General features: G+C 42.2%; 1 protein-coding gene across 3 annotated transcripts in view; it reads left to right on the top strand.

Moving 5' to 3' along the window:
• The window catches only part of SLC16A12 (solute carrier family 16 member 12), an 82,013-nt gene that overhangs the window by 36,914 nt on the left and 17,320 nt on the right, over positions 1-27,779 (top strand). The window contains exons 2-3 of one of the 3 annotated variants that reach the window (XM_047703222.1): positions 14,241-14,311; positions 20,783-21,032. The exons of 1 other annotated variant lie outside the window; for it this stretch is intronic. In XM_047703222.1, the coding sequence (XP_047559178.1) occupies positions 20,923-21,032 (110 nt within the window). In that variant the 5' untranslated portion in view covers positions 14,241-14,311; positions 20,783-20,922. The remainder of the gene's footprint in view (positions 1-14,240; positions 14,312-20,782; positions 21,033-27,779) is intronic. One more of the 3 variants, XM_047703221.1, reaches the window with a different exon arrangement.

The raw sequence follows: 27,779 nt of genomic DNA, 5'->3' as shown, positions 1-27,779 counted from the left end.
TTCCCTAGGCTTGGAGTCAGATCCTCCCCTGCCCACAGTCCCAAGTAGGTCCCCCAATGGCTTCACTGACACCTTACTTTTTCTAAGCTTGAGGCAGGGTAGGGGCATTCCCCCATCTCTTAAAAAAAAAACAAAAAACTGTCTTTAAAAAAAAAAATCCTCTCTTTAATTTCTAGACTCTCATCTCTTTTGTATTTTCAAAGTTGGGTGAGGACACCAAGAGCTGTGGAATGAGATTTTGGTAGGGGGGGTAAATTCTGGAAATGGTCGTCTGGCCTGTCACATAGAATTTCACATTTATTTTACCTGGATGTTTCAGATGAGACTTCAACATTAACATACTTGTGGTATGATAAAAAATGTATTTGGTTTTTGTTCCTGGCTCCTGGCACAGCACTCCTAAAAGCCTTGGAATTTCCTGAGTGATAGGAGGATGTCTTTTGTTCTTCATAAGGAACACCTTTTGAGCACACCTGAGTTTGTGCTAATGAGGTAGCTCAGGGTAGGGCCCCTGGTAGCCTCAGGATGGTTCTGGTGACTAGAAGAACATCATGTGATTTGGCCTTTCAGCCCTACTCACTGATGTCCTGTGGGGGATGCAGCGAGGGTGGGGAAGAAGTGGGGCTGGAGATTAGGCTCTAGAACAACTCTTGAACGGGATTCAGAGAGCTTCCAGGTTATTGAACACATTCACATGCGTGCACCTGCCATGAGGGTGACTCACCCCAACTCCACAGACAGAAGCTACCAATTGCCAACTCAGGACCCTTCCAGATCTTGCCCTAAATACCTTTCGGTCTTGTCACTCATCTGTATCCTTTATAATAAACCAGTAAACATAAATAAAGTGTTTTCCTGAGTTCTGTGAGGCATTCTAGCAAGTTATCAAACCTGAGGAGGGCCCTGGGAGAGCCTCAGTTTCTAGCTGATCCGTCAGGAGTACGGGTGGCCCAGAACTTGAGATGGCATCTGGAGCGGGTGCAGTCTTTCAGACTGTGCCCTTGAACTTGTGGGTCTGATGCTGACTCCGGGTTGATAGTGTCAGAATTGAAATGTGGACCAGCTATTGTGGAGGGTTGTTGGAAAGTCTGGGAATCAGAGAATATTATTTCATGTCTAAGTCACCGCAATCTCTTCTGGACTTCAGGAATTACCAGCAGGTTCTGAGATACGTTGTAAGTCCAGATTCATCATACCCACTCATCGTGATTTTGTAATCTTCAAGCCCATCAACCTTTGATCTTTCTTTGACTGTTGAAGAAGAGCCCTACTTTTAAATTCCTCTTCCTGTGACGACCCTTCGTGTCTTGAAACACTGTAGTCATCTACCTCTGACCCTTCTGAAATTATATTTTTCTTGGTTTTCGGACGAACAGAACTATAGCCTTATGGATGCTGATGTTTGATACAGGGGAATTTTTTTTTATTCTGGTCCTGTTTCCCCTTGATGATGACCAGCAATTATATTGACTCTCCTGATCATTGCAGTGTATTGAATTGATGCCTTTCCAGTCCACAATAACTTTTACACCTTTTTTTTTTTTTTACCATTTCTGAAATAACAAACTTCATCATCTGTTCACCTGTTTAAATACATGTAATACAATGTTGACTCAAAAGAAAATACAGATCCGAATGATATCATCCTCTTAAAAGCAGCCACCTTAGGAATTTTTAAGGTCAACCTATCATTGTTCACAATATTTTGGAGCCTCATTTTTTACAACTACTTTAAACCATTAACATATTCTTTGACTATCATCCACAGTGGCTATTCACTCCAAGAAAGTGACTGTGATTTTTGGAAACACCAAACACTCATTGGGAGCCACATCTGAGCTGTGATACTGATGATCATATTGAGCAGTACTGTTTTGGTCAAAGCAGTGTTGTCTATAAATGGGTGAGCCTATTTCCTTATTTCAATGAAAACAATACCCAGAGTAATTTTAATTTTTTTTTGACAATGACAATGCCACCGATATTAACATGCCCACATTTTCTAGGGATGACTATTTAAAAGTAAAAAGCACAATCATTCTTTTCTCATGAAAGACTCCTTCCATGAGGCTGTACGGTATCCAGAACTGACAGGAATGAAAGTCCCTCCAGTCAGTTTCTGACATGTGTATTTTCATTTTGGCTCTTGTCACATCAAAGCTTCTAATTATCGTGATACTGTGCAGAATAAACTCAACCAGAGCTTGCTGTGTCTGGGTAGAGCCTGTATCTTAGTTCCCTGTGAGCTCTCTGTGTCCTGGGCCAGAGCCATCCTCCTTATTTCCTTTACATGAGGGCGGTTGTCCTTTGGTAATCCATACAGCTCAGAGAGGGAACCTCTCTAGGCTTCTAGGGCATCTGGTGGGAAACTGTCACTCTGGTTGGTTTATTGGGGCTCCTGTCCCAGGCATACACATTACAATGACCAAATTAACTAAAGCTAGATTATTTTATTATTTTTTAAAGATTTTATTTATTTACTTGACAGAGAAATAGCGCACAAGGAGGGGGAGTGCCAGGCAGAGGCAGAGGGAGAAGCAGGCTCCCCGACGAGCAGGGAGCCTTATGTGGGGCTTGATCCCAGGACCCCGGGATCATGACCTGAGCCAAAGGCAGATGTCTTTGCCAACCAGGCGCCCCAAGTCTAGATTATTTTAAAACTTCCCTGAACCTCTCCCGCAGCCCATCAGTGTGAGGGAGGGGGTTTGTCTGCCAAGCTCTTATTTATTACTTCTACAGTCACAGAATCAATTTGGGCAGGAAAATGAAATTCTGCTAAACAGAATCATGGTACCATGATGCCGAGCTCCAGTGACAGTGAAGGGCAGGTACCCACGTCCTCTTCTGAAAGACCATCACATATGTGAGTCCCTGAGCGCAGTGCCTGGACCACAGATCAGTGCTCACAAAATAATAGCTGTGGCTATTATGATGCTATTCATCTATAGAATTAAAATGTTGAGTTGTCTTTTTGCCCCACCGTTCTGGACATTTCCTTTAAACACCCAATTCATCAAATGTTATTTCCTCTTAGAGAAGCCTTGTTGCCTTGCCTAGATTGGCCATGCTCCTTTGGAGGAATCTGACCCTTCTTCGTACAGATTGCACAGAGCCTATGGCCTCCTTCCCAGCCGGCTATGAAAGGGATTGGTGATGGCTGCCCACCAGCTTTCTGGAGCACGGCCCACTGGCAGTCAAAGGGTCTGCGTGTCACCCCTTTCTTCCAGATTTCATCCTTGAGCGTCTTTTGCCCTGCAGGGGTCGATTAGCTACCAGCAAGCACATGCATCTCTTCTGGAACACTGTGTATCTACTGTTTTCTGACCTAGGACCTTTGACCTGCCAACTGCAAAAGTAACTTTCCCTCAGAGTCACGTTACCCACATGAGAAGCAAAGCTGAGGCAAAGAGAAATAAGGGCTCGAGGAAGCCGCTGTTTCTCTAACATTCATTTCTATTTCTCTCTGTTTTTAGACTTGTTTCTACTTATTTCATGTCACAGTCACAGAGTTTACACATGTAAATCACAAATTGCATTTGACTTTGGCTTTGACAATTTTTCTTCCCCAGAGAGATTTAATAAATTAAATTAAATTTATTTAAATTTATTAAATTAGTTAAATTTAATAAAAGTCTGTTTTTGAATCCTGAACCCCCTTCTTAGACTGAGGTGAGGGGATGCCCATTTCTCAATCTTTGTGGTCTTTTTCTTTTTTCATATATAGAAGGAGCCACATGGGGCTCTTACATGCAACCTCAGACGCTCCTTGGTGTCAGGCAGTGAGCTGCTGTCCACCAGCTCCAAGACATGCCTCAGCCTCCCCTTCCATCTTCAGGGACCCAAATAGCTCCTTAAGAACTCTTTCAGCTGATAGCCACAAGTGCTAGAGTTCAACCTCTGCTCTGGTTTATTTAACAAAATGACTCCAAGCTTTTGAATTTTCTGGGTCTTTTCTTAATCTTTCTCTCTGTTCTTTCTTTTTGTCTAGGTTGTCTCTATTGCTCTTAGACCTGTAACAATGATCTCATCCTTGGTTACAGATTCGTCCGTGATACCTTCCCTCCCCTCACTCCACCCACTGTGATTACTGCTTGTCATTGGTGGGCCTGAAAACCAAAACCTGTTCATGTAGCATGCACAGTAAAAATATACTGGCCTTTGGAATGTGGACTTCAGCCACATTGCTGTGTTCTTAATTGGCTGTGTTTTTGAGAAATGAGAAGTCCAATAAATTGAATTTATATTATTTGACACTCAATTCTCAGTGAGGAATATAGGTTTAAGACATGAGCAATTAAGCACACACAGAGCTATACTTTTCAATCTTATAGATGATTGTTTTTTTGAAATCAAAATGTTTATTTTCTCTGTTCAGATTATTCTCATTCCAAGATTCTAAAACTATCCAGTATAACTCAAGACTTTACTTATTCTTGGGGCACCTGGGTGGCTCAGTGGGTTAAAGCCTCTGCCTTCGGCTCAGGTCATGATCATGGGGTCCTGGCATCGAGCCCCACATTGAGCCCCCTGCTCAGCAGGGAGCCTCCTTCCTCTTCTCTTTCTCTGCCTGCCTCTCTGCCTACTTGTGATCTCTGTCAAATTGAAAAAAAAAAACCTTAAAAAAAAGACTTTATTTATTCTTTTCCTGAACACATTAAATAATTCCTTTTCCCCTTGCCCCCAGTGAAGACAATTTTGTCATTGTCAGCATCCTCTCAAAAAGTTTGTCAAAGAAGAGGGAATGGTGTTCTCATGTGAGCCTAAAATTCTGTGAGCAAGAAGGTCACATTCTCATTCCATCCAGGACATTTGTCCTAAAGTGGACTTTTTCATTCCCTGTTGTTTACCCATCAAATGTTGCAACACTTTCTAAGAGGAAAATAAACTTGAATATTGTAGTAAAAGACCACGCTGGAATAAAGTCTTTTATTTTATACACACACACACACACACACACACACACATACACACTACACCAGACACATATATGAAGAAAAATCAATAAAAACTAAATTCTGTCAACTTTCCTTAGACAAACTTAAAATATGATTAGAAAGGTTTTCTTTCTACAGGTTGATTTCTTGTTTTCAGCCTGTTGGGAAGAAAAGACGTGACAGGTGACATTTAAAAACAGCAAGTGCACGCTTAGTTGCAAGTCTATAAAGATGATTTTATTACTTTTTATAAGAAGGCTACGAGTCCTCCAAGAAATTGAGAGAAGAGCATTCATATCTTCCTACTTCACACAACTTTCTATTTCTGTGCATTGCTTTCTCATCTTGTCTTTATGCATACGTATTTTCTGTAGTTGTGCTCATAGCGCATACATTTTGTGTTCTGATCGTGAGTTAGCCTAGTTATCGGTGTGGATTTGGTGCTGCTACAGTCCTTGTGACCATCCCTGGGAAAGACTTTATTGGATCCATGTGGGGACGTGCCATCCATGCACCTCTTAGGAAAAGTCATCAAAAGGGAAGAGAATGTGGATCAGATGCTCTGTGTACAGATAATTGCCTGCAAAGAATTTCAGTGTGCACTGCAAAGAAGTGAAAATTGGTTTGAATGGTCAAAAACCATGATATTTCTTCAGTGTTTTCTTTGTCATTTTCTCTGCCACTCTCTGCCCATTATTGACCTCTTTTGTGTTGTCTCTAGATCATAAGAGAAAGTTGACATAGCAACATTAAGTCATTGGGTGCCTTCTGGCCTTTTTTCCCTTTGGATGCTCTAGGCAGTGAAATATGGGTGTGCTTTCAGCTATGGTGAAGATATTCATTTATTAATAATTTGGTAGTCATGTCAGTATTTGAACTAGTAGCTGGTATAGTTTTAACTTAGGTAATCATGTTTTGAGTTTGTACTGTGTTAATATGAGAATATTTTAATAGGCAGGAAGTACTTTTACCTGTACTTTGTCCTGTACTCCTCATGAAGGCCCTATTAGAGAGGGACTATGAACTCAGATGTCTGCGACAGGAGTCTGGGATTCAGAAAACTAGGTCCCGAGTCAAGGTCATTCAGCCAGTGGTTGTCTGAGCTAGGTTTCCAAGCCAGACATGTCTGAGCTACCCCAGGTGTACCATTGTGTGTGCTTAACAATGGTATGCAGTGTTCATACTAGAGGCAGGTTTTTTTTTTCTTTTTTAAGATTTTAATTTATTTATTTGCCAGAGAGAGAGAGAGCACAAGCAGGGAACACGGGAGAGGGAGAAGCAGACTCCCTGCTGAGCAGAGAGTCTGATGGGGGCCTCAATCCCAAGACCCCGGGATCATGACCTGAGCTGAAGGCCAATGCTTAATGGACTGAGCCACCCAGGCATCCCTATTCATGGCAGTTTTAAAGGCCTCAAGAGCAGTAGTAGAGGGAGCAGGGAACCTCTGGAATCCTTTAGAGAGGGGTTTCCTGTCAGAGGAATGGGGGTCTCTTTTTTTTTTTTTTAAAGACTTATTTATTTACTGGAGAGAGAGAGAGTGAGTGTGAACAGGGGGAGGGGTAGAGGGAGAGAGAGAGAGGCATACTCCCCGCTGAGTGCAGAGCCCGATGCTGCAGGGCTCGACCCCACAACCCTGAGATCAAAATCAAGACCCTGAGCTAAAATCAAGAGTTGGATGCTTAACTGATGGAGACACTCAGGCGCTCCCCTTTTTTCTTTAAAAAATATTTTTGTAGCCGTGTTATGTTACTACATACAAGTGCACCATGGGCTAAGGGCCTCCTGTAAGCCTCCTTCTCAGAGAACTCTCTCAGAACATATTCACACCCAGCCTCAGAACACACGTACATGCCCCAGTGTGAAGTCTCTGGACAGGGAAAGATGCCAGGTCTTCTTTTGCAGTTTATAAAGTTCTCCCTGATAGAACTGTGACTCTCCTATGCAGTTTTGATACAAAAAATTATAATAATCATAGAATATTGAAATCCTAAATTCCTCACCCCTCTCCTAATGCTTAGGGAGGCAGTCTATTAACAATAAGTGTGATTGATAATAGCTAACATTTATTTGAATGTTTATGCTGTGGGGCAATCCTGTGCTTCATGATATAATACGGATTACCTCATTACATTTTCCAAATAATTCCACGAGTCAGGAAAGGGGATTTGAAAAAAAATCAATTAGAAAACATTCATCATTTCCCTAAGTTCAAAACCAACGTAGAGGCTAAAACAGGTATCCAACCGATGAAGACCAAAATCCCACCTTCAAAATCTTTTTTTTTTTTTAAAAGGGGGCGGTGCACCTGTGTGGCTCAGTTGATTAAGCATCTGACTTTGGCTCAGGTCATGATCCCGGGGTCCTGGGATCGAGTTCTGCATTGGGCTCCCTGCTCAGCGAGGAGCCCTCTTCTCCCACTCCCTCTGTCTGCTGTTCCCCCTGCTTGTACTCTGTCAAATAAATAAATAAAATCTTTAAAAATAAAACCAAAGTGCCACCTTCAGTGTTCCTGATACTGAGAATTGGGGAATGAGGCTTAGGACAACAAGCCAGGTAGGACTGCAATACTTTTCCCATAAAAAAAAAAAAATGCAGGTTTACCTACTCGCAGTCCCTGCCAGCCCCAAGCAAACACGGGCCGACTTGCAGGACCACCCACCCCTATTTCACTTGTCGCATGCAAGACCCGAGAAGGGGGAGCCCTCTCTACTAACAAGCAGATCCCAAGTGGGGAAAAAAAGGAAGAGAAGGACTGAACTGACCAAGTGCAGCTGTATCTGTTTCCCCCAAAGTCACAGATCAGATAACTGCTTTCCTCCTCTGGGGAAAAGTCAGCAAGGAGGTTGAGAAAGGCCCGGGGTGTCACATCTATCAGGATGTCCCACACGTGGATTCAATGGAAAGGAGGTCTCTATCCTCGGTTGCAGGTATTGTCCACAAATCTGTCTTGCAGATAAGGGAACCAAGGCGCTGAGACACTAAATAAAAGCTTGCCGTGAGTGAGTAGCAGGGAGGTCGAAGCAGGGTCACCCATCAGTGACGGATGGAGCCGGGCAGGCCGGGGCAGGCTCCGGCTCGGTTCAGGTATGAGACAGAGGGAAATTCAAGTGGGAAGGCAGTTGTGAGAGGCACATGAGTGGACGTGGTAAGAGTTGGCCTCACTTGTTATGAGAATTGGGGAGTTGTCAAGGTGACTCAGAGTGTGCTAGTGTGCCTAGCTGGAAAATGCTAAAAGTATTACATGCATGCATGTGCGCACACACATACACATTGTGTTTCCAGGGGAGAAGAGCTTATGATGTTTTCGGACATGTGAATTTGAGGCACCTTGTAGGCTCTTGGAAGTCTGAGGAAGGCTAGGAGCAGAGATGCACATTTTGGCCTTGTCCCTTTGAAGGCAATTGCTGGCTGAAATTAAGGGAGCACTAAAGTAAGAGCAGCAAAAGAGGAGGTCGGTTTCACAACTGAGTTTTGTGTTTGAAATAAGCCAAAAGATTTGAGTTGGTAACCTCGAGTGACTTGACTTTGTTCAAAGGCAAGCCCACGATGACTCAGGAATTGACCTCATCTTTCAACCACAACCCTGGTGCACAACCCAAGCAGCGCACGCTGGTGTGCAGGATGGCTTCCCTCTGTACCTCTAAGGTCACCATCCATCCATTTCTACCCCAGGAAATGGACATGCAGGAGCTGCGACAACTGGGTCCCCCTTGGGTCCAGCCACCACGAGGACTCAGAAGCATCAGGAGTGTGAGGCCGGTGTATTTGTGTCCTTGGCTCTTTTACTGACTGATCCTGGTGGCTTGGCTACTTTCCTTTGCCCAAGATTTCCCATGGTAACTTTATAGAAGGTTCCAGGTATTGTTCGCTCCCTCTGCCCTTTAGGCCCAGCGGTGGTAATATCTCTCACCATTACTAGCCCCAGGGGACTCTACTGACCTTTGTTAGAGTTTATGAACATAGCTCACATCTTTATAAATGTCTTTGTTGAAGTCTCCCCCAACTTCCTGGCCCCTACTAGGACCTTGGGTAAATAATACACCTAGTAAACCAGAAGGAATTTATGTTCCCTGAGGCACTAGCCCTACCCTTAATAAACAGAGAGGGGCTTCTAATCAAGGTCGGGGCGGGTGGAATCTCTGACCTGGAAAGAGATGAGAGATTTAGTACAGGGTGTGCAAATCCACAATACACACAGCGTTGCCTATGAACAGAATAACATCTTACACTGTTGTCAGGCATTGTCAAATGTTTGTAAGTGCCTTAGTGATTTATAAAATAAAATAAAATGTATTTGAAAATACCATGAAATTCATTTTAACTCATGTCTTTATATATTTTTAAGAAGATTTTATTTATTTATTTGACAGAGAAAGAGAGAGCACAAGCAAGGGGGCAGCCGGCAGAGGGAAAAGGAGAAGCAGGCTCCCCGCTGAGCAGACAGCCTGATGTGGGACTTGATCCCAGAACCCTGGGATCATGATCCAAGCTGAAGGCAGACACTTAACCGACTGAGCCACCCAGGCTCACCTTTATATAGTTTCTTAATCAACAAATAACATTAAAGTATAACTGTTTCCATGTTTAGCTAAGAAAATATTTTTTTATTTACTTTTAGGAAATATTTTAAAATGTATGGAGCAAACTCACCCGTTAAAAAGTTGGCTGGGAACTACTTCTAAGGTCTTTGTTGTGAAAGTTCACCAAACTTTTCCCTGGGTCCAAAACTAGGAGGGACTAGAATGAACTGGTTCCGTTCTAACGACTTCTGTCAGGATAGAGACAAAGACAGCCACCCACATCTTGAAAGAATTTTTATAAAATCGTTTCTAAGTTTTTCATTTCCAGAAAGAAATTCTGGTCCTCGGTCTTGCACTAAAGAGTACACCACATTCTCAGCCTTGGCAACACCTTGTCCTTTGTGTGACCTCAAGCAGTGAACAGAGTCTACAGAGCGCGTAAATAAACATCTCTAAGAGCCTGTGGAATTTGATGGCCTGTGCAATGTGGGGCAGACAGTGGGCCGAGTGCCAGGCTCTGTAGGTGAGCCCTCCAGCAACCCACGTGCATTTTTAGCCACTCTCTTGGTCACCAGAAAGGCCAAGCCATGATTAGAAGCTTGGGATTTTCAGCCCCACAGGCCCCCTCCCTTTTTCAGAGAGAGGAGAGGGGCTGAAAATGGAGTTAATGATTGATCACGTCTCTGTGAGGAAGTGTCCATAAAATCCCAGCAGTCGGGGCTTGGGGAGCTTTCAGGTTGGTGAGCTCGTGGAGGTGCGGGACAGTATCATCCCAGGACAGGGCATGGAAGTCCCCTGGCTTGTGAGTCCTGCTCACATACCTCGGCCTACATATCTCTGGCATCTAGACATTCGTCTGTATCCTTTATCATAGCCTTTCACAGTAAGCTGGTAAACATGAGTAAGTGTTTCCCTGAGTTTTGTGAGCCGCTCTAGCAAATTCAGGGAACCAAGGAAGAAACCGTTGGCACTGCCCATCTACTGTTTGTTAGTCAGAAGCTCAGATGATACCCTAGGCTTGTGACTGGTGTCTGAAGGTGGGGGGTGAGGGACAGCCTTCGGGGACTGAGTCCTTAACCTGGGGGATCTGATACTTTCTCTGCATAGAAGTGTCAGAACACTTGGACACCAATAGGGTGTCCAAGAATTGCTTCTTCCTGTCGGGGTGACTAGAAGGGTCAGATCTGAAGTGTTTTGTGTGTGCAGGAAAGGAGACTCATGAGAGAGACACACATAATAGGGAAGAACTGGATTTTCCCTACACAAGAAGGAAAAATCTGCATTTTTCCATGACACTGGCAGTGAAATTACATTTGCAGGTTTGGCCTGGTCTGGGGTCGGGGCCTGGCTGTGCTGGTGTTCTCAGTGAGATATATTCACTTGAGGCCCTGTTACCCAGATGCAGGGAAAGCCAGTTAATCTGGTCTGACAATGGATAAAAGGAATAAAGAACTGATGGGTAATTTCTTGCCCTCATCCCTCAAGCTCCCTGTACTCCTTCCCCCATGTGATTTGAGAAAACACCCAGAACTCGAGAATTGGGGATGTTCATTCCCTAGATGTCTACTGAGTGCCTATTCTCTGCAAGGCAGTGTCTGAGGCATGAAGCATCAAGTGTCCCCTGCTCCTAGGGACCTCACACTCTGAGCAGACCTGAATTCTGCCTGCACTGTCTTTCCAACACTAGTTTCCCCAACACTGCATGACTTGAGGGGTTAACTTCTAGCCAACCGAAGTATTTGACAGCTTGCCTCTCCCATTCCAGCAACATGGCCGTAGCCGTGGTTATAGAGAGAGGAAAATGTTGTGGTATAGACCGGCAGCCCTGTCCTTCAATAAAAGACTCTCTGTGAACTAACAGAAAGACTCTGTGTGATCCATCTCAAGCCCCGAGGTTCTCCTCTGCAGTCTAGGAGCCTCTCATAGAACACAGTCTGACCTAATAGTTCCATACACTCTAAGAGTGCAAAATTAGAATTTGAGACTTCTGCAAGGCACAGGGTTAGACACAAGGATTTATTCACTGAGTCACACCAGCTTTAGACCAGACACTGCCAGGAGCAGACATTCCTGACCGCATGTTATATATATATATTTTTTTTATCAGAGAGGGATACATCCCAGGCCTATCCTTTCTTTTACATGCACTTGGAAAGAGGAGAGACAAGAACTCTATCACTGCAGAAAATGGTAATTGGGGGCAAGCTCCTGGTTATGAATTGCACCGTCAACAAACTATTAGACGCAGAAGTAGGCATTTTTCTGATGTTGCCTAGAATCAGCAGCTCTGCGGGGTAGGAGCTGGCAGGGAGGCAAAGAAGGTGCTTTCTACTCTCTGCGTCTTATGTGAATCACAAGTTGTACCCTTTTCTTCCTCTGTGTAGATGAAATACTGTATAAATTGCTCTGCTATTTATCCTAGGTCTTATGTAAAGTATTCCTGTCCCCAGAGTCTCACACCCAGCATAGGAACTCAGGCAGCTTTGTTACCAGAAGTCAGTGTTTCAGTTTAGTGCTCAAAGGCTCCCAACAAACACCCCCAAATTTCTGGGTGAAGTCAGTAGTTATTTATTCCCCTGTTACCAGGATCCGTGGGAGGACTAAGCAGAGAGAAGCAGAAAGGAGAGGGAAAAAAAGCAAATCACTAGTTTTTCTTTACTAAGAACAATATTATTTTTCATAGCACATGTGTAATACCATTGAGCAACAAAAATAAACAAATCCATATGCAGTAGAAGGCATCCCTAAGACCCAGAGACTCCAAATGGAAAAAATAGTTCGCTTCCTGGGCTAGAGACTGTGCAAAGCCCAGCAGACAGAGGAGTTTCTTTAACTTCCCTCCACACTGGGTCCTTTTCAGAGGCTGGTCTTGCCCCAGGCTATGAGGCTGTAAGGCTAGCAGCAGGAACATGGCTCCCCAGCTCTAAAGGCTTTGTGGAAGAGCGTTGGAATCCTCTCCCAGCATACTTGGAAGACGGACCCACTACACACATGGTGTCTTCTGTGATTCCCAGCCATTGAAAATATCAGTCAACTTGCATAGATTTGACATCTTCCATGGAATGAACGTGGTATCTCTCTCTCCCTTATAGGCATTTATAAATTTCTTTCAACACTGTTTTGTAGTTTTTAGTGTAAAAGTAATACAAATATTAAGTTAACTCCTGGGCATTTCATAGTTTGGGATGCTGCCCTCAAATTTAAGTTTTAATTTGTAGTGGCTCACCACTAATATCTAGAAATACATTGGACTCTACAAAAGAAAAATAATAAATTCCAGTTCATCAACATTAGTAACTTCTGCTCTTCAGAATATACCACTAAGAAATGAATGGGGAAGCCACAGAATGGGAGAAAATATTTGTAATATGTATGTCTACGGAGGACTTGTATCTACAGTATACAATGAATTTTTACATCTCAATAAAAAGACAAAGAGCCCCCCTCAAAATGTGAATGATATTTGAATAGACAAAAGAAGATGTATGAATAGTTAATAAGTACATGAAAAAAAGTCATTAACATTCTTAGTCATCAGGGAGGCACAAATTAAAATTATATTGAAAATCCATTACATGCTAGAGCAACTGGACTTCTAATCTATTACTCATAATATCGTGTAGCTGTTTTGAGAAACAGTCTGGGAGTTTCTTCTAAAGTTAAACATATACTTACAGTATGACTCAGCAATTTCATTCCTACATATTTACTCAAGAGAATGAAAATAGATGTCCACAGAAAGACGTGCATATGGGTGTCACAGAAGCTTTGTTCATAATGTTCTAAAACCAGAAATGACCCTAATGTCCATCAACAAATAATACATAAATTGTAGTATATCCATAATACACATTGCTCTTCAGCAATAAAAAGGAATCTACAGATACACACAACATCCTAGATGAATCTTGAAATACTCATCTGGAATCTGGAAACAGAATGGTCCATATTGCATGTTTCCATTTTTACAGAATTCTTGCCTGACAAAACTAATCTATATTGGACAGAAAGCAAATCAGCCATGATTTGGCACTGAGGTTGATCGAGATTGACTGCAAAGGAGCATGAGGGAGGATTTGGGGTGAAGAAAATGTTCTCTATCTTGGTTGTGGTGGTTGTGGTTATGTGAGTGTATACATTGTCAAAAGTCATCGAAACATAGACTTCAAAATGGGTGTGTATGAATTATATCCCTATTTTTAAAAGTTTCTAGCAGTCTTTGCCAATTTTAAGTACTTGCTTTCATATTAGCTCAGTCTTTTTGGATCAATATTTAGCTATATCCAAGGTTAATCTGTAAGTAAATGTTGTTTCTCCTTTCTGTGGTATTTATTCCTCTGTCTCCTTTCTGCCTGTCTGGCTTAGGGGAGAACTCATGTGTCCTCATGGTAATGGTGGACAAGGTGGTTGGCAGGCAGGTCCCTGAGTTCTCATTGGCCTAAGCAGAACTTTCCTTAGTATTGATGTCTTGGCATTCTGCTGGTGACACTCATCTTGCTGGTTTCTAAGTATTGGCTTCTATCCTCACTGTGTACCGTAGAAGCCTACCCAGAAAGGAAGGTCGAAAGCTCTTTTAAAAGGAAGAGTGATGAGCCGTCTAGGTTTTTCAGGACTGCACTTCCGGTTATCTAAAGTCTTAACCAGTGGTGGATAAGTGGTATGGTAAAGAATTAAGAAACTACTTTCCCTTTGTGTGATAGAAACTTCCCCGTTATCCCAAGCCTATAATTCCTTATTTATGGATGAATTTATTATGGAGGGGACTCACCCTTCTTGTTTCTTACAGCAATGAATGTCTTGGCTTAGCCTTAATGACAGAAGTGGGGCAGCGAGAGAAAACCAGCTTGCCAACAAAAGGTAATCAATACCTCAAGAGATATTCCAAAAATACTACCTGCAGTACCGGAATATTTTAGAAATGCCTCAAAAATGAGAGATACTGGCAAATTTCATGATTCTTAAATCAAAACAAAGAATAGAGTGATCAGTTTACTGAGAAGTGCCTGGTCGACCAGGTACTGACATATGAGGGAAGAGGTACCTAATAATCAGCCAGCTGGTTTGAAGGATAAACAGTAATTCAACTCCTTGGTTTTATAGATTAGGAAATGGTCGCAGAGACGAGGTGATTTGCACAGGGTTATAACAACTACCACATGTCGCTTAGACCCAATGGTTTTAATTCCCTTTCTTGATTACCTTTCTCCCACACACCTTTATCTCTTTTGTGGCTGCAAAGCAGTTTATAAAGAAGGGTATAGCTAAAGGCTAAGACACCAGAAGTAAAAGGGAATGGAGGAAGGAAAGAAGACGATAGTATTGGGAGCCCTAACAAAACAAGTGTTTCAGGGACTGTTGTCGACTTTCCTCAGCAACACATGGACTGTAAGAGATGCATAGGTCTTCTACTGGCAGAAGAGATCACTTCAGAAAACTTTACCAAGGTCAGCATGAAAGATTTGCCCCACAAATGCGGTGCTTTTGTGGAAAGTTATTGACTGTTAGCAAGAATTCTTTGCAAATGGTTAGATTTTATTTAAAAAAATTATTTATTTATTTATTTGAGAGAGAGAGAGAAAGCATGAGCAGCAGGGAGGGACAGAGCACACAGAGAGAAGCAGACTCCCCAATGAGCTGGGAGCCTGACACAGGGCTCAAACTCGGGACCCTGGGATCATGACCTAAGCTGAGATCAAAGTCAGATGCTTAGCCAACTGAGGCACCCAGGTGCCCCAGACATAATTTCACATTTATAGAAAAGTTGTAAGAATAGTACAAAAACTTTTTTTAAAGATTTTATTTACTTGGGAGAGAGTAAGTGAGAGAGAAAGCACAAATGGGGGAGAGGCACAGAGAAAAACAGGGGCAGCGAGAGAAACACACTCCCCACTGAGCGGGGGCCAACACAGGGCTTGATTCCAGGACCCCAGGATCACGATCTGAGCCAAAAGCAGATGTTTAAGAAGTTTAACTGACTGAGCAACTCGGGGTCCCTGCAAATGGTTAAATTTTTTAAAGCCAGGAGGGGAAGTGAAATTGAGCATATATCCTAATTTGTATTATTAAAGAGTAATCTTAGAGGAACATCATAATATAGAGACTCTTGTGTTCCAAAAAGATTTTTCTGGAACCAAAATGAGATGCAGAATGCAATTACACTTTAGTGGTTGGATGTCAAAATGGAATAAATTGGAGGCCAATTAGTAAAATGAAGAATTACATGATGGTAACATGCTTCCTTTCCATATAGTTTTAGGTATACTATTAATTCAGTAAAGGACTTTTTTCTTATATTTGTGCCATATCGGGTCAGTTAATTATTTATAAAAATGTGCAAGCTAGTATTCTAGGGGAACAGCAGGCTGCTCCAAAGTCTCTAGGAAACGATGTTAGCCTTGTCTAACCTGTGCATTTCTTCTGAATACATAGAAATCTATTGAATGACCTGTTTTGAGATAAACACGAGGTGCTTTTTGGGCAGTATACCCTTGTGTTAACCTGTGGGCTTCCTCTCTTTCTTCTTTCCTGATCACTCATGGCAGTGGGTTCTGAAGCTTTACCATTGTTTGTATGGCTTGTTGATAGCAGTGTCCAACAGCTGTTTGGAAATCTGGAAGGTGGATGGGCAAGCGCACTCTCCAAATCTGCCAGGGTCTCTCGTCTCCACCCGTATCTCCATGTAGCACTGCCACGTGAGTCTCTTCACTCCTCTGGGCTTCAGCTTCATCATCGTGAATGGGAGAAAATAGCGCCCATCTCTGAGGCTTGTGAGGCTCAAGGGGGCCTGTTCATGAGGAATTATTAATCATGGCACCACCTACCAATGCTTTCCAAGCTGCTTCTCCCCACCCTGGAACCCTGTGAGAATGTTCCAGGTTCTGCGGTTTTACCCAGGTTGACTTTAACTTAAAACAGACCTCTGTTCGCGGTGCCATCAGCCCCGCGCTGCTTGGGCGTCTGACTTACCTCACTCATGTAGCTTCTTGCAATTGTATTTTTTTGAGAGATCTGCATGAATCAGATCTTAACTTACAAAATGTGGGAATGTCAGAGAGGTTGCTCAACTAAAACAAGTGAAAATGGAATCATCTGGAGACACAAGAGACGAAGTAAAAGTTAATGATGCTTAAGACTTTTGTAATGAGACAGAACAGTTTATTTTTGCAGGAGCTTGTTACGTACATAATGTCCTCTGCTGAACTATCACCTAATTTTCACTGTGTTGTTTCAATAACTGTGATATGGTTCTTTCTAGTCCTTGAGAGTCTGTGCAAAAGAAATGCCCGTGCTCATATTTACATCACAGGAGTAGACCTGAACTACCTAAGAAAACTACATATAAAATGGTATTGAAAAGAATTTTCATAACAAAAATACCAGATGTATTTTTGCATCATCTTTACAACTATATACCTTTTTGCATATCCTTGTATTCTTTGCGACAGTTGCAAGTACACAACTTCTACATAAGTTTTACCTAGCTTCTCCTCACAATGTGCACACCATTTTAGAGACCGTTTTTCCCCTTAACATGGCATCATAGATGTTTCCCCCATTACAATATTATCTTCTTGTTGATGGTTTGAAAGGATTGGATACTGTTCTGTTTGTTCATGTGTCATAACTCTCGAAACACTTCCCAGTTATTGAACACTTAAGTTGTCTCCATTTTATATATTATTCATAATGCAACTATTATTTTCCACCCCTAGTGTCCATCTTCTCTTAAATTGTTTTCTTAGGATAACTTCCCAGCAATTAGATTACTGCAAAGTATTTGAGTAACTTTCTAATTCTTCATCTGTTGCACTATATTTCACTGCCCTTTTCAGCATTTTTCTTTTTTTAGATTTTACTTATTTATTTGACAAAGAAAGAGAGCACAAATAGGGGGAAGGGGCAGAGGGAGAGGGAGAAGCAGGCTTCCCAGTGAGCAGGAAGCCCGATGCGGAGCTCGATCCCAGGATCCAGGACCATGACTTGAGCCAAAAGCAGGCACTTAACCAACTGGGCCCCCAAGGCACCCCTGTTCCTGCACCCCTGAACAACACCGGGCAGAACTGACTGGGGACAGTCTGGATATTGGACATTTATGTGTTGGTGGACTTACAGTCTTCAGTTGGAAAACAACTTGCCCTTGGGGTTATTTCAATGGAAAAACTATGAAGAGGCTTGAACTAAACCAAGGCAGAGGTTTCTGAGCTTCGGCTGTTTTCCTTGTACAATTGATTCTACCATTTCATGACACTTGGCACCTAATGGTGTCTAAGCAGTAAGTTATTTCATTGTGTCTGTGTGCAGGTGTGGGTAGAACCTTGAAGGCTGGTCGCATTGAAATTGTGAGAGAGAGCCTGAAACATAAAGCATCCCATGAACATGACTCACATCTGGCCCTTCAAGAAAGTCAGACTTAGGGGCGCCTGGGTGGCTCAGTGGGTTAAGCCGCTGCCTTCGGCTCAGGTCATGATCCCAGGTCCTGGGTTCGAGCCCCACATCGGGCTTTCTGCTCAGCAGGGAGCCTGCTTCCTCCTCTCTCTCTCTGCCTGCCTCTCTGCCTACTTGTGATTTCTCTCTGTCAAATAAATAAATAAAATCTTTAAAAAAAAAAAAAGAGCCTTGCATTTAAAAAAAAAAAAAAAAGAAAGTCAGACTTAGGGCAACACGGTATGGGCACAAGTAGAGAAGCTGTGCCTGCAGGGGCCTGTCACGTGTTGTGTATGAGTGAGACCGTGAGGTCGGACAGGACAGGAGGTCAGGGACAGGGTGAAAGCGGGAATACAGGCCTTACCCAGGAATGTGCTGCTCCTTCACTCCCTGTGATAGCTGCCACAAAGGAAGGCCTGCCTGCTGTATTCAGCATTATCCATTTCTCAGGGGAATTGGGACATCTAAAGCTTCAGGTGTCTTAGTCCATTCGGGCTGCTATAACAAAACTACTCTGGACTGGATGGATTGGGTAACAAACCTTTATTTCTCACGGTTCTGAAGGTGGGAAGTTCAAGATCAAGGTGCCGGCGGAATTGGTAGTGGGTGAGAACCCATCTCCTTGCTCCTAGAGAGCCTTCTTTATGCCCTGTCCTCATGTGGCACATGGTGCAGGGGAGTTCTCGGGGCCCGTCTTCTAACAGAATGAATCCCATTCACTATCTCTGCTCTGTGTTTGCTCTCTGAATTCACAGGCTTCCAGTTTGTTCTGGTGGCTTTAAAGATGGCAAGATTCTACTGTGAGACATTTTCTTAAAAGAAATTCTGGCTTTAAAGTAAAAAAAAATGTGTATTCATTTATTTTGCCCATGATTTACCAAGTGGTACAGAGCCTGTGTTCCAAATAATGCATGCTTTGTCTTATTTGAAATGATGTTTCATTGAATTAATACCACCTCGATTTCATCTGGTGATCATAATCAAATTGTACCAACAACTGAGTGATTTGCTCCATCCTGTGGGAAAAGGATCTATTAGAACCCTTATTTTTGTCTCTCAAACAATTAATCCCTAATAGTATTTCAGAAGCCTGTTTGACATGCTATAGAATAATTTAAGAAGCACCTTATATCACAGTTTCTATGGGACCAGAATCCAGCATGGCTTAACGAGTTCCTCAGCTCTGTGTGTCACAGGCTGGGGTCAAAACGTCGGCCAAGCTCTGTTCTCAACTAGAAGCTCACCAGAAAAATATCTGCTTCCAAGCCCGCTTGGGATGTTGTGGCAGAATTTGTTTCCCTTTTGTTGTAGGATTGAGAACTTTAGCTTTTTGTTCTCTCCTGGAGGCTATCCTTGGCTCCCCCAGGCTGCCTACAGTCCCCCCCCTGACATGGCCCCCTCCACAGGCCATGTGCAATATGGCAGCTTGTTCATCAAGGCCACAGGAGAGTGAGAGCAAGTTTTTTAGCAAGACTGAGTCTTACATAACATGACATAATCATGGGATTCATGTCCTGTCACCTGTGCCCTACTCTGGTTAGCAGCAAGTCACAGGTCCCACCTGCACTCAAGGGGAGAGATTATACACAGTCAAGAACAACAAAAGGCGGGACCATAGGAGGGGCCCTGAAATACTGCCTGGCACCTAGTAGACACTCAGGAAGTGCTGGTAATTGAATGAATTAATGTTGCAGATATTACTTCTTTGAACTATATCTTGCTAATGGTTTTTTTTTTGCAGGTCTGTGGTTTATCATTTGGCTTTATTTAGTACATCCTGTGATATGTAGAAATATTAAATTTTAATTTAGACAAATCAACAAAAATTTCCTCTTAGTTTGTTACATTACTTTATATCTCAGGGAGTCCTTCTCCTATCTAGAGATCAGATAAATGTTTGCCTGTATTTTCACCTAGATTTTTAATGCTTGCTTGCTTTCTTTGTGTTTTGTTTTTTTTTTTTTTTTTTTTTTTGCATTTAACTCTGACCTATCTGGAAGGTTAAGAACTAGAGGGAGAGTTGTGACATGATATATTGAGTAATCCTTTTTCCCCCCACCAATCTCTGCTACCTTATTTAGCTATATTGAATTATTATGTACTTGCTACTGGGCTCTCTATTCTGGTTCATTTATTTGTCATTCTCATCTTGCCTTTATTGCAATATCATATAGAAATGATAGCATTGAAGAAGAAATTTAAAAAACAAAAATAAATACAAATTATAGTATTGCTAGTCAGAAATGCCAAAGAAGTTACTATCGGAGTCATTTGGTGTCATAAGTAGGACATAGTCTAAGCTGTTGTAACAGAGAGATTCCAAAATACAGAGACTCAAAAAAAAAAAAAAATGGAAGCTTTTTGGTATTTTGTGTAACAGTGCAGAGGTCTGTGAAGTCCGGAGCTGAAGAGGCAGCCCTTCTCCACCATCACTGGGAACCAGGGCTCCTTCTACCCTGTAGCTCTGCCAGCCCTCAGGGTGCTGTCCTGGTCTGTGTGGGTGAAGCTGTCTCACCCCTCACATCCAGGCTTGTCTATGGGAAAGGGGGTGGTGGAAGTCCTGAGAAAGTGCCTTTGCTTTTGAACTCCTGAGCCAGAAATGGTGCATCACTTTTTCTTCCATCCCTTTTACTTAGATTAAACTGTGTTTCCACATCTACCTTCAAGAGAAGCTAGGAAATAGGGTATCAAACTGGGTGGACATGGATTTATCTAAAATTTGGGAGGATCTCTTATTAAAAAGAAGAACAGGTACCAAGGACAACTAATGGTCTTTGCCTCAGTACAGCATTCATAGTTACAAATAATCATATTTCACAGGAAAGTAATGATCATTTTTGTCAAGTGAAAAATCAACCTTTGGATATGACAATGAAATAAATATATCCTGATTTTTGGTTTTAGATGGCCAGTAACCTGTGTGCCAGGTAGCATTCCATGCTAATCTTGAATGCCAATAGGAAGTCACTGGACAGCAAAACTCTTCCAGGATTGTAACTGGGCTATCAGAGTAACCCAAAAAAGAAGAAAAAAGAATCGAAGACATGGTCAAAGGAACTAGAGTTCGGTCTACCTCTCCTCCAGATGGAGGCTGGGGCTGGATGATCGTGGCTGGCTGTTTCCTTGTTACCATCTGCACCCGGGCGGTCACCAGGTAGGTGGGATTCTCCTCTTCATGGATTGAGGTGATCTGGTTTGTCTTTTCTTCTAAGTCTGCTTTGTTCTGTTTCTGAACCTGTCATTATGAAAATATCTGTGTGTATGCGTGTGTGTGTGTGTGTGTGTGTGTATTTCTTTGTTCGGATGTCTTTTTCTTTGCAAGGAATGGAATTTTGTGACACTTCAAGTCCTGGGTAGTGGTGTCTTCTATGATATCTGGCACAGAAACCTGGAGTGTTAGGGCATTTTTAGACTAAATGTTATGGCTGTTCCAGCCATTTGTTTTCATAAGCAGCCCATCCCAGAACAGAAAAATACATAAGGTCAAAACAATCCTTGAAAACCTCTTGACTCACCAGATACTGAGCTGTTAGAAGCTTAAAACCTAGAATTTAAATTCTGCTTCATTTTACACTTGGCCGTGATACTGGAAGGTAAGTTCTAGGTTGAAAGAAAGTAACAGCAAAAGTACAGTCTTCTCTCATTCTTGCTTGTTCATTTCTCCTCTTTCTTTTATTCAAGAGCATAATGTGGAATATGCTTAAGTTACACTTGTGTACATTGGGACTTATTCATCTCATTTATATCTGGAGTAAGTGCATGCTTGACATCTGCATATGCTAGCTCTTTCCTCCACGTGTGCTTTCATTCCAGTAGAGCTCCTTGTTGCTCTTCTCTGATAATGAACCTCTAGCAGTGAAGCAAAATAATTTGCACTAAAAACTTTATTTGATGACATCCTCAATGAAAGCATTGATGTTTCCCCCATAACAACATATATTGCAGGAAAGAAGCAGGATATTTGTTTTTACTACAATAAAGGTTGGTTGACTATGTATCATTTAAAAAATTATAGATTCATTTAAAATAATGTGATTGGTGTTGAGTCTGGATTTTCTTCCATCTATATCATGGACCTTGTGTTCGGGGTATGAGGAGTCATAGAGTTAAAAAGGAAAGTCTTGGTTCTTATACATGTGGAAGCTTCCATTATATCCATGATGGGAAAGTTCTGGAAGTGAGTTCAGTGCTTTATAAGGAGGGCTCAGGTTGATATCTTTCAGGTCATTGAGTCTTCATGATGCACTTTAGGCAGACTAGGCTTACCTCGCTGTCATAGATTAGGACACTGGTACTCAAAGAGCTTAAGTGACTTACCTACAGTTTTGTCTGCTGGGACAGAACTGGACTGGATTTCTAGTCTTTTTTTTAAATGTCTTTAATTGCATGTGCACACATAATCCATTGACTCCTTCCAACACAACCCAGGTGTTTTCCTATCCTGTTATTTCTCATATACATGTCATACTTCTGCTTGTTCTTCCATTAGCGTGTATATCCACACACACATCCTCTCTTGGTGCCTTTTCATTGCAAAAAGTGACCTTGCTTCAATCTTCATCTTTGTTCTGCTCTAAGATTTAGGCACTTTGAGGAAGCTCTGTGGCCAGTTTCTGTCCCCTCAAACATAGGACCTTCTTCTCTAGAACAGCGTAGTCTTACCAGACATAGGTTTAAAAAAAAAAAATTGCCTTGGTGATGGCATCGTTGTCTTAAGGTAGGCTACTTCCTCATCTCCATAGGGTTGTCACGTCAGTGATGAGAAGTCATGGTGCCAGGGGACAGTTCTTACAGAGCTCTCTACTCTTCCTGTCCTGTTGCTAACTAGTCATGAGAGTGGTCACCCCCATTCATGTACAAACAACTACACATTAAGGCCGGGAGATGTATGAATTCTCTGAGTGTTGTCCTCTGAAACTATGGACATAACTTGGGATAGGGGTCTGTAGAAAACTGAGGACTTGCAGCAAGGACACTAATTTATCGATGGTCTTTAATACTCATTTAACATCTTGTGTGGCTGGTCTTGTTTGGCAGGACACTGAATCCCAGTTCTTTCTCAGTCACAGTAGAAATGCCAGCAGAACCCATGACTGCCACCAAGGGCTGAAAGTCTTGCATATTTCTTTCAGGTTGTACCCTTAAATTTTCAACTTCAATTTAATAGAAATCAGGTCCACTAATATATAACTACGCATTCATTGAGGACAAGGATCTATCTAGGCACTTCCAAAAACACAGAGATGTTGGAACACGACCCTGGTAGGTTCAGGCACAAATAACTGAAAATACACATCAAAACGTGCAAAATATCCATCAGGTAAAAACAGACTGTAGAATAACACGGGTGAGAGAGGAGTTTGTTCTGACGTGGCAGTTCAGGGCAGGATTTCTAGGGAAGTCATCCCCAGAGTCTTGAAGAATGGGTAGGATTTGGCCAGGGAGGAATGAAACAAGAAAGAGGTTTCCAGCTGCATCAGGTCTGTGCCCTTCATCTGCTACTCACTTTGTGATCACGGTGGGCAGCCCCCCTTCCTGAACCGTTAAGGGTTTAGCTGGTAGCCAGAAGGGGGTTGTGGCTAGTGGTGAAGACCTATTATCAGAGGTTAATAGGGGAGGCTGAGAGGGGCATAGCTGAGCAGAATTAAGCCCAGAGGAGAAAAATGTGAAGACACAGCCAGCATTGGAACTCAATGTCATGAACACATAGCAGCCAAGAGGACTGAAGATCCAGCCAAGGAAAGCAGCCACGAGGGTGGTTTGTCAGTGCAGAAGATCAGTGCCTGTTGTGCAATTAAGTCTTTTTTTCTCCTATTTAAACTGTATACCTAAAAATTAAACCATACAGAGGGGGATGAAACTTGGGTGGCTCAGTAGATTAAGCGACTGCCTTTGGCTCAAGTCATGATTCTGGGGTCCTGCAATTGAATAAGGCTGCAAGCTCGGCGGGGAGTCTGCTTGTCCCTCTCCCTCCCTCTCTGCTCCTCCCCTGGCTCTCTTTCTCTCTCTCTCTCTCTCTTTCTCTCTTTGTTAAATAAATCTGGTTTTTTAAGATTTTATTTATTTATTTGACACAACTGTAAACACAAGCAGGGCATGTGGCAGGCAGAGGGAGAAGCAGGCTCCCCGAGGAGCAGGGAGCCTGCCACGGGGACTCGAGCCCAGGATGCTTAACCAACTGAACCACCCAGGCACTCCTAAATGAATAAAACTTAAAAAAAAAATTAAGCCATACATCCAGATGCTAAAAATTTGAATTCAGAGATGCATAAAATAGTCTTTTTTTCCTCACCTCCTGAATGCCAATTTCACTTCCCAAAAGTTAACCTTGTTTGTATTTTCTTCAGACCTTTCCAAAAAAATTTTTAGAAATTATATTTGTATATAAAGCATATTCTTTTCATATTATACACACTGTTTTGAACTTTGTTTTTTCTTGCTTAACAGTACCTCTTGGACACATCTCCATATCAGCACATATGGTTCTAACTTGCTGAAAAATAACTGCTTAAAATTCCATCACAAGGATGTGAGCATAATTTGTTTTACACATTTTTGAAGGACTTTTTAAAAAAAGATTTTATTTATTTATTTGACAGAGAGAGATCACAAGTAGGCAGAGAGGCAGGCAGAGAGAGAGGAGGAGGAAGCAGGCTCCCCACTGAACAGAGAGAGAGAGCCCAACGTGAGGCTTGATCCCAGGATCCCGGGACCACGACCCGAGCCGAAGGCAGAGGGCTTAACCCACTGAGCCACCCAGAAGCCCCTTGAAGGACTTTTGTATTGTTCCCTGGCTTTTGCTTTACAAATACTGCTACTATCATGACCCAGGACACTTTAAAATCGTATTTCAGCTCTTGCCTTGTAACTGATGACACTGCCTTACATGTGAAATTTACATAAAGGTTAAAGTTGTCCAGGCTATTAAAGCTGTCCTTCTTGTTTATTTTCTGTCTCTGTCAATGTGTGTTGGTTACTTATTTTTTTCTTCAAGATATCTTATTAGCAAACACATTCTCTATTTTAAGAATCATATTTCATTGTGAAATTACATGATGTTCTATTTGTAAATGGACAGCTTGAATTGGAGTTGACTTGAAAAAGCAATAGTTGATTTAAATGTTAAAAGAAAGCCTCCAGCTGTAAGACCTATTTTTCTCTCAACCTCTTCTGGATCCAAATTAACTTAGTTGCAATAGATGTCTACAGTCCTGTGGGATTGGGAGCTCTTCTAACAACAGCTGAATTCCTGTAAGTAATAGCTAATGTTAGCTGAGTGCTTCCTCTGTGCTGGTTAATGTTGTTCCAGGCACCCTTCATTCATTAATTCGTTTAGTCCTTGGAACAACAGAGAGATTGGATATGTCCAAAGTCACACGGTTATCCTGAAACCAACATTTCACTGTATGTTAACTAACTAAAATTTAAATAAAAATCAGAAGTAAACTGTACAAATAATATACATTTACTTTAATAAAAAAAATTTAAGGAGCTGCAAAAACAAAAATTAAAACAAAGTCACATGGTTAGTGAGTAGTAACTCTTTTAACTACTAGGCTACACTGTCCAGTGGATCATTTCTGCCATTGATGCAGTGCACAACTCTGTCAACCAGAAGAAAGTCTTGACCAGTTACCAGATGTTGTCAGCATCTAGCTCTTCAGAGGCCAAAGAAGAATTCTCTAGCAGAGTAGCAAGGTAGAAATAGTAGGCATGTTGGCCCCTTGAGAGAAAGTATCTTTGAGAATACTAGATGACACTTGGGTGATATTTTGTTGTTGTTGTTTTTTTAAGATTTTATTTATTTATTTATTTGAGAGATTGAGAGAGAGAGAGAGAGAGAGCGCGCAAGCGAGAGAGGAAGCCCAAGCTGGGGAAGGGAAGGGGGAGAGGGAGGAGCAGGCTTCCTGCTGAGCAGGGAGCCAGACATGGAGCTCAAACTCAGGACCCTGGGATCATGACCTGCACTGAAGGCAGGCGCTTAACCGACTGAGCTACATAGGTGTCCCGATACTTTGTTCCTCATTCTTAGGAATAGAGCCTGTCTACCCCTGCAGGATGTTAGGAGTTTTTTGCAACTGCAGCATGATCTAATGCATTATGGCTGACCCAGTTATGTTTATCAAACTGCTTATGTCCTAGATGAGGAACTTGAGACCCTGAAAGATGAAGAAGCATTATTAGAATTCTCAGTTATTCTGTATGAGGATCAGAGATGATGGCCCAACGTTCCTGACATGTCAGATGCACACATTTTCCAAAGGACAGTAAAAATTATTTCCAGAATGAGAAACCCACATTCTCCTGATAACATTTGTTTTCTTTAAGGCCGCGCCTATGTTTAGAAGCTATAAATCCTGAACCTTTACCATTTGAAAAGTACTTTTCCCTTTTGAGAACAAATAAGCAGTGATGCAGTATTATTCCTGTATTTTATGAAAGTCACGGTCAATCAGAGCATGTTTGTGGTTATTAAATTTCACCTCGGGCAGACTGGCTCCCATGTTTAGATAAGAATCTCAGGGGTTATTTTTGAATTTTACGTACCTAAAGTTTGACCGATATGACTAGCCAAGTCAGTTAGGAAAACCTTTAAGCAGAAAACAAAACAGCAATAAAACAATAAGAAAGTCACAAGAGACAAACATAGTCACACAAATATTAAATCCCTCAGAATGATTTAGTGATGAGAAGAGACGATGATTTACAATCCCAAAATGTCATCGCCATCTGGGACCCTTTTTTTCTTAGGCTGCTGACTCTCCACCTTCTGTATTTCCCTCCTACTCATTTGTCTGTCAGCTTATGAAATTCAGTTCTTCACCTCTCTACTCCACCTTGTCTAGCTACCCTTTCCTGGACAGCCAGCACCCAGGCTTCCTCCTCCTATTCCCTCATTTATGTCCTTGAAGTTTCTACTCAACCTTTTTACTTCCTCACCTTCCAGTCACTTCTTTACCAATGCTAATCCTTCCTTCCTTCCTTCTTTCCTTCCCTCAATACCTTGAACCTTGAACAATATTTAATGAGCACCCCAGTACACGAAAGGTGGTGTACTGGGTATTTGGGATTAAATGCAAGATAAGACAGGGAGGGCCTTTGCTGACACAGAACAACAGTCTGGTGGAGAATGCAGACGCATGCGAAGGGAATTGCCATCTGCGCATCATGTGGGAAGTGCCCCGCGTGTCATGTAAACATGTAAGAGAGGCATCAAACCCAGACTCGGGTAGTCAGGGAAGACTTCCTGGAGGAGCTGACAGTTACCTTGAGACTAAAAGAATGAGGGAAGCTGAGAGCATCCTAGAAAAGAAGACAAATCTTTGATGCTCAGAGGTGTGAAAGAGTACGAGTGGTGTGTTGAAAGTCATGGAAAACCTTGGGTCCAACTGAAGTGAAGAATGCATAGTGGCAGGGAGCTGGAGGAGACACTAAGAAGAGCCAGCTCATGCAAGGTCTCAGAAGTCATGTTAAAAAGTCTGAAGCATCAGGGTAATTCTGACCATTGAGTACAAAATGTACCCAAGGCACATGTGGGTTCAGGGAGAATGTTTGGGAAGGTTTGGGTTGTAGTTCTTAGCACCCCCTACAGCCCCTTTTCCCTTTCCCATCCCCAGAACCCACAACATAACTGCAGGGCCCAGTGCAAAATGAAAACGCAGTCCCCTTTGTTCAAAAGGTAGGAAAATAAGGGCTGTTAAAAGTGCTAAAGTAGAAATTCACTGGTCTCCCTCAATTTTTCATGGAGTCCTTAATTTGCTATTCCAAGTTGTTCTTAAGAAAGAAAAATGGAAATATTAACTTACTAGCATGAACTTACCATTCATCTTTATATCCTGCCATACTCCTTTTGAACACAAATGTGAGTATTTAACTCCTGTGTGGGACCCCTGGGGCTCGT

This window comes from Lutra lutra, chromosome 14, assembly GCF_902655055.1.
Source record: "Lutra lutra chromosome 14, mLutLut1.2, whole genome shotgun sequence".
Taxonomy (NCBI): Eukaryota; Metazoa; Chordata; class Mammalia; order Carnivora; family Mustelidae; genus Lutra; species Lutra lutra.
The sequence above is the reverse complement of the archived record's forward strand: the minus strand, read 5'-3'. Positions and strand labels throughout refer to the sequence as shown.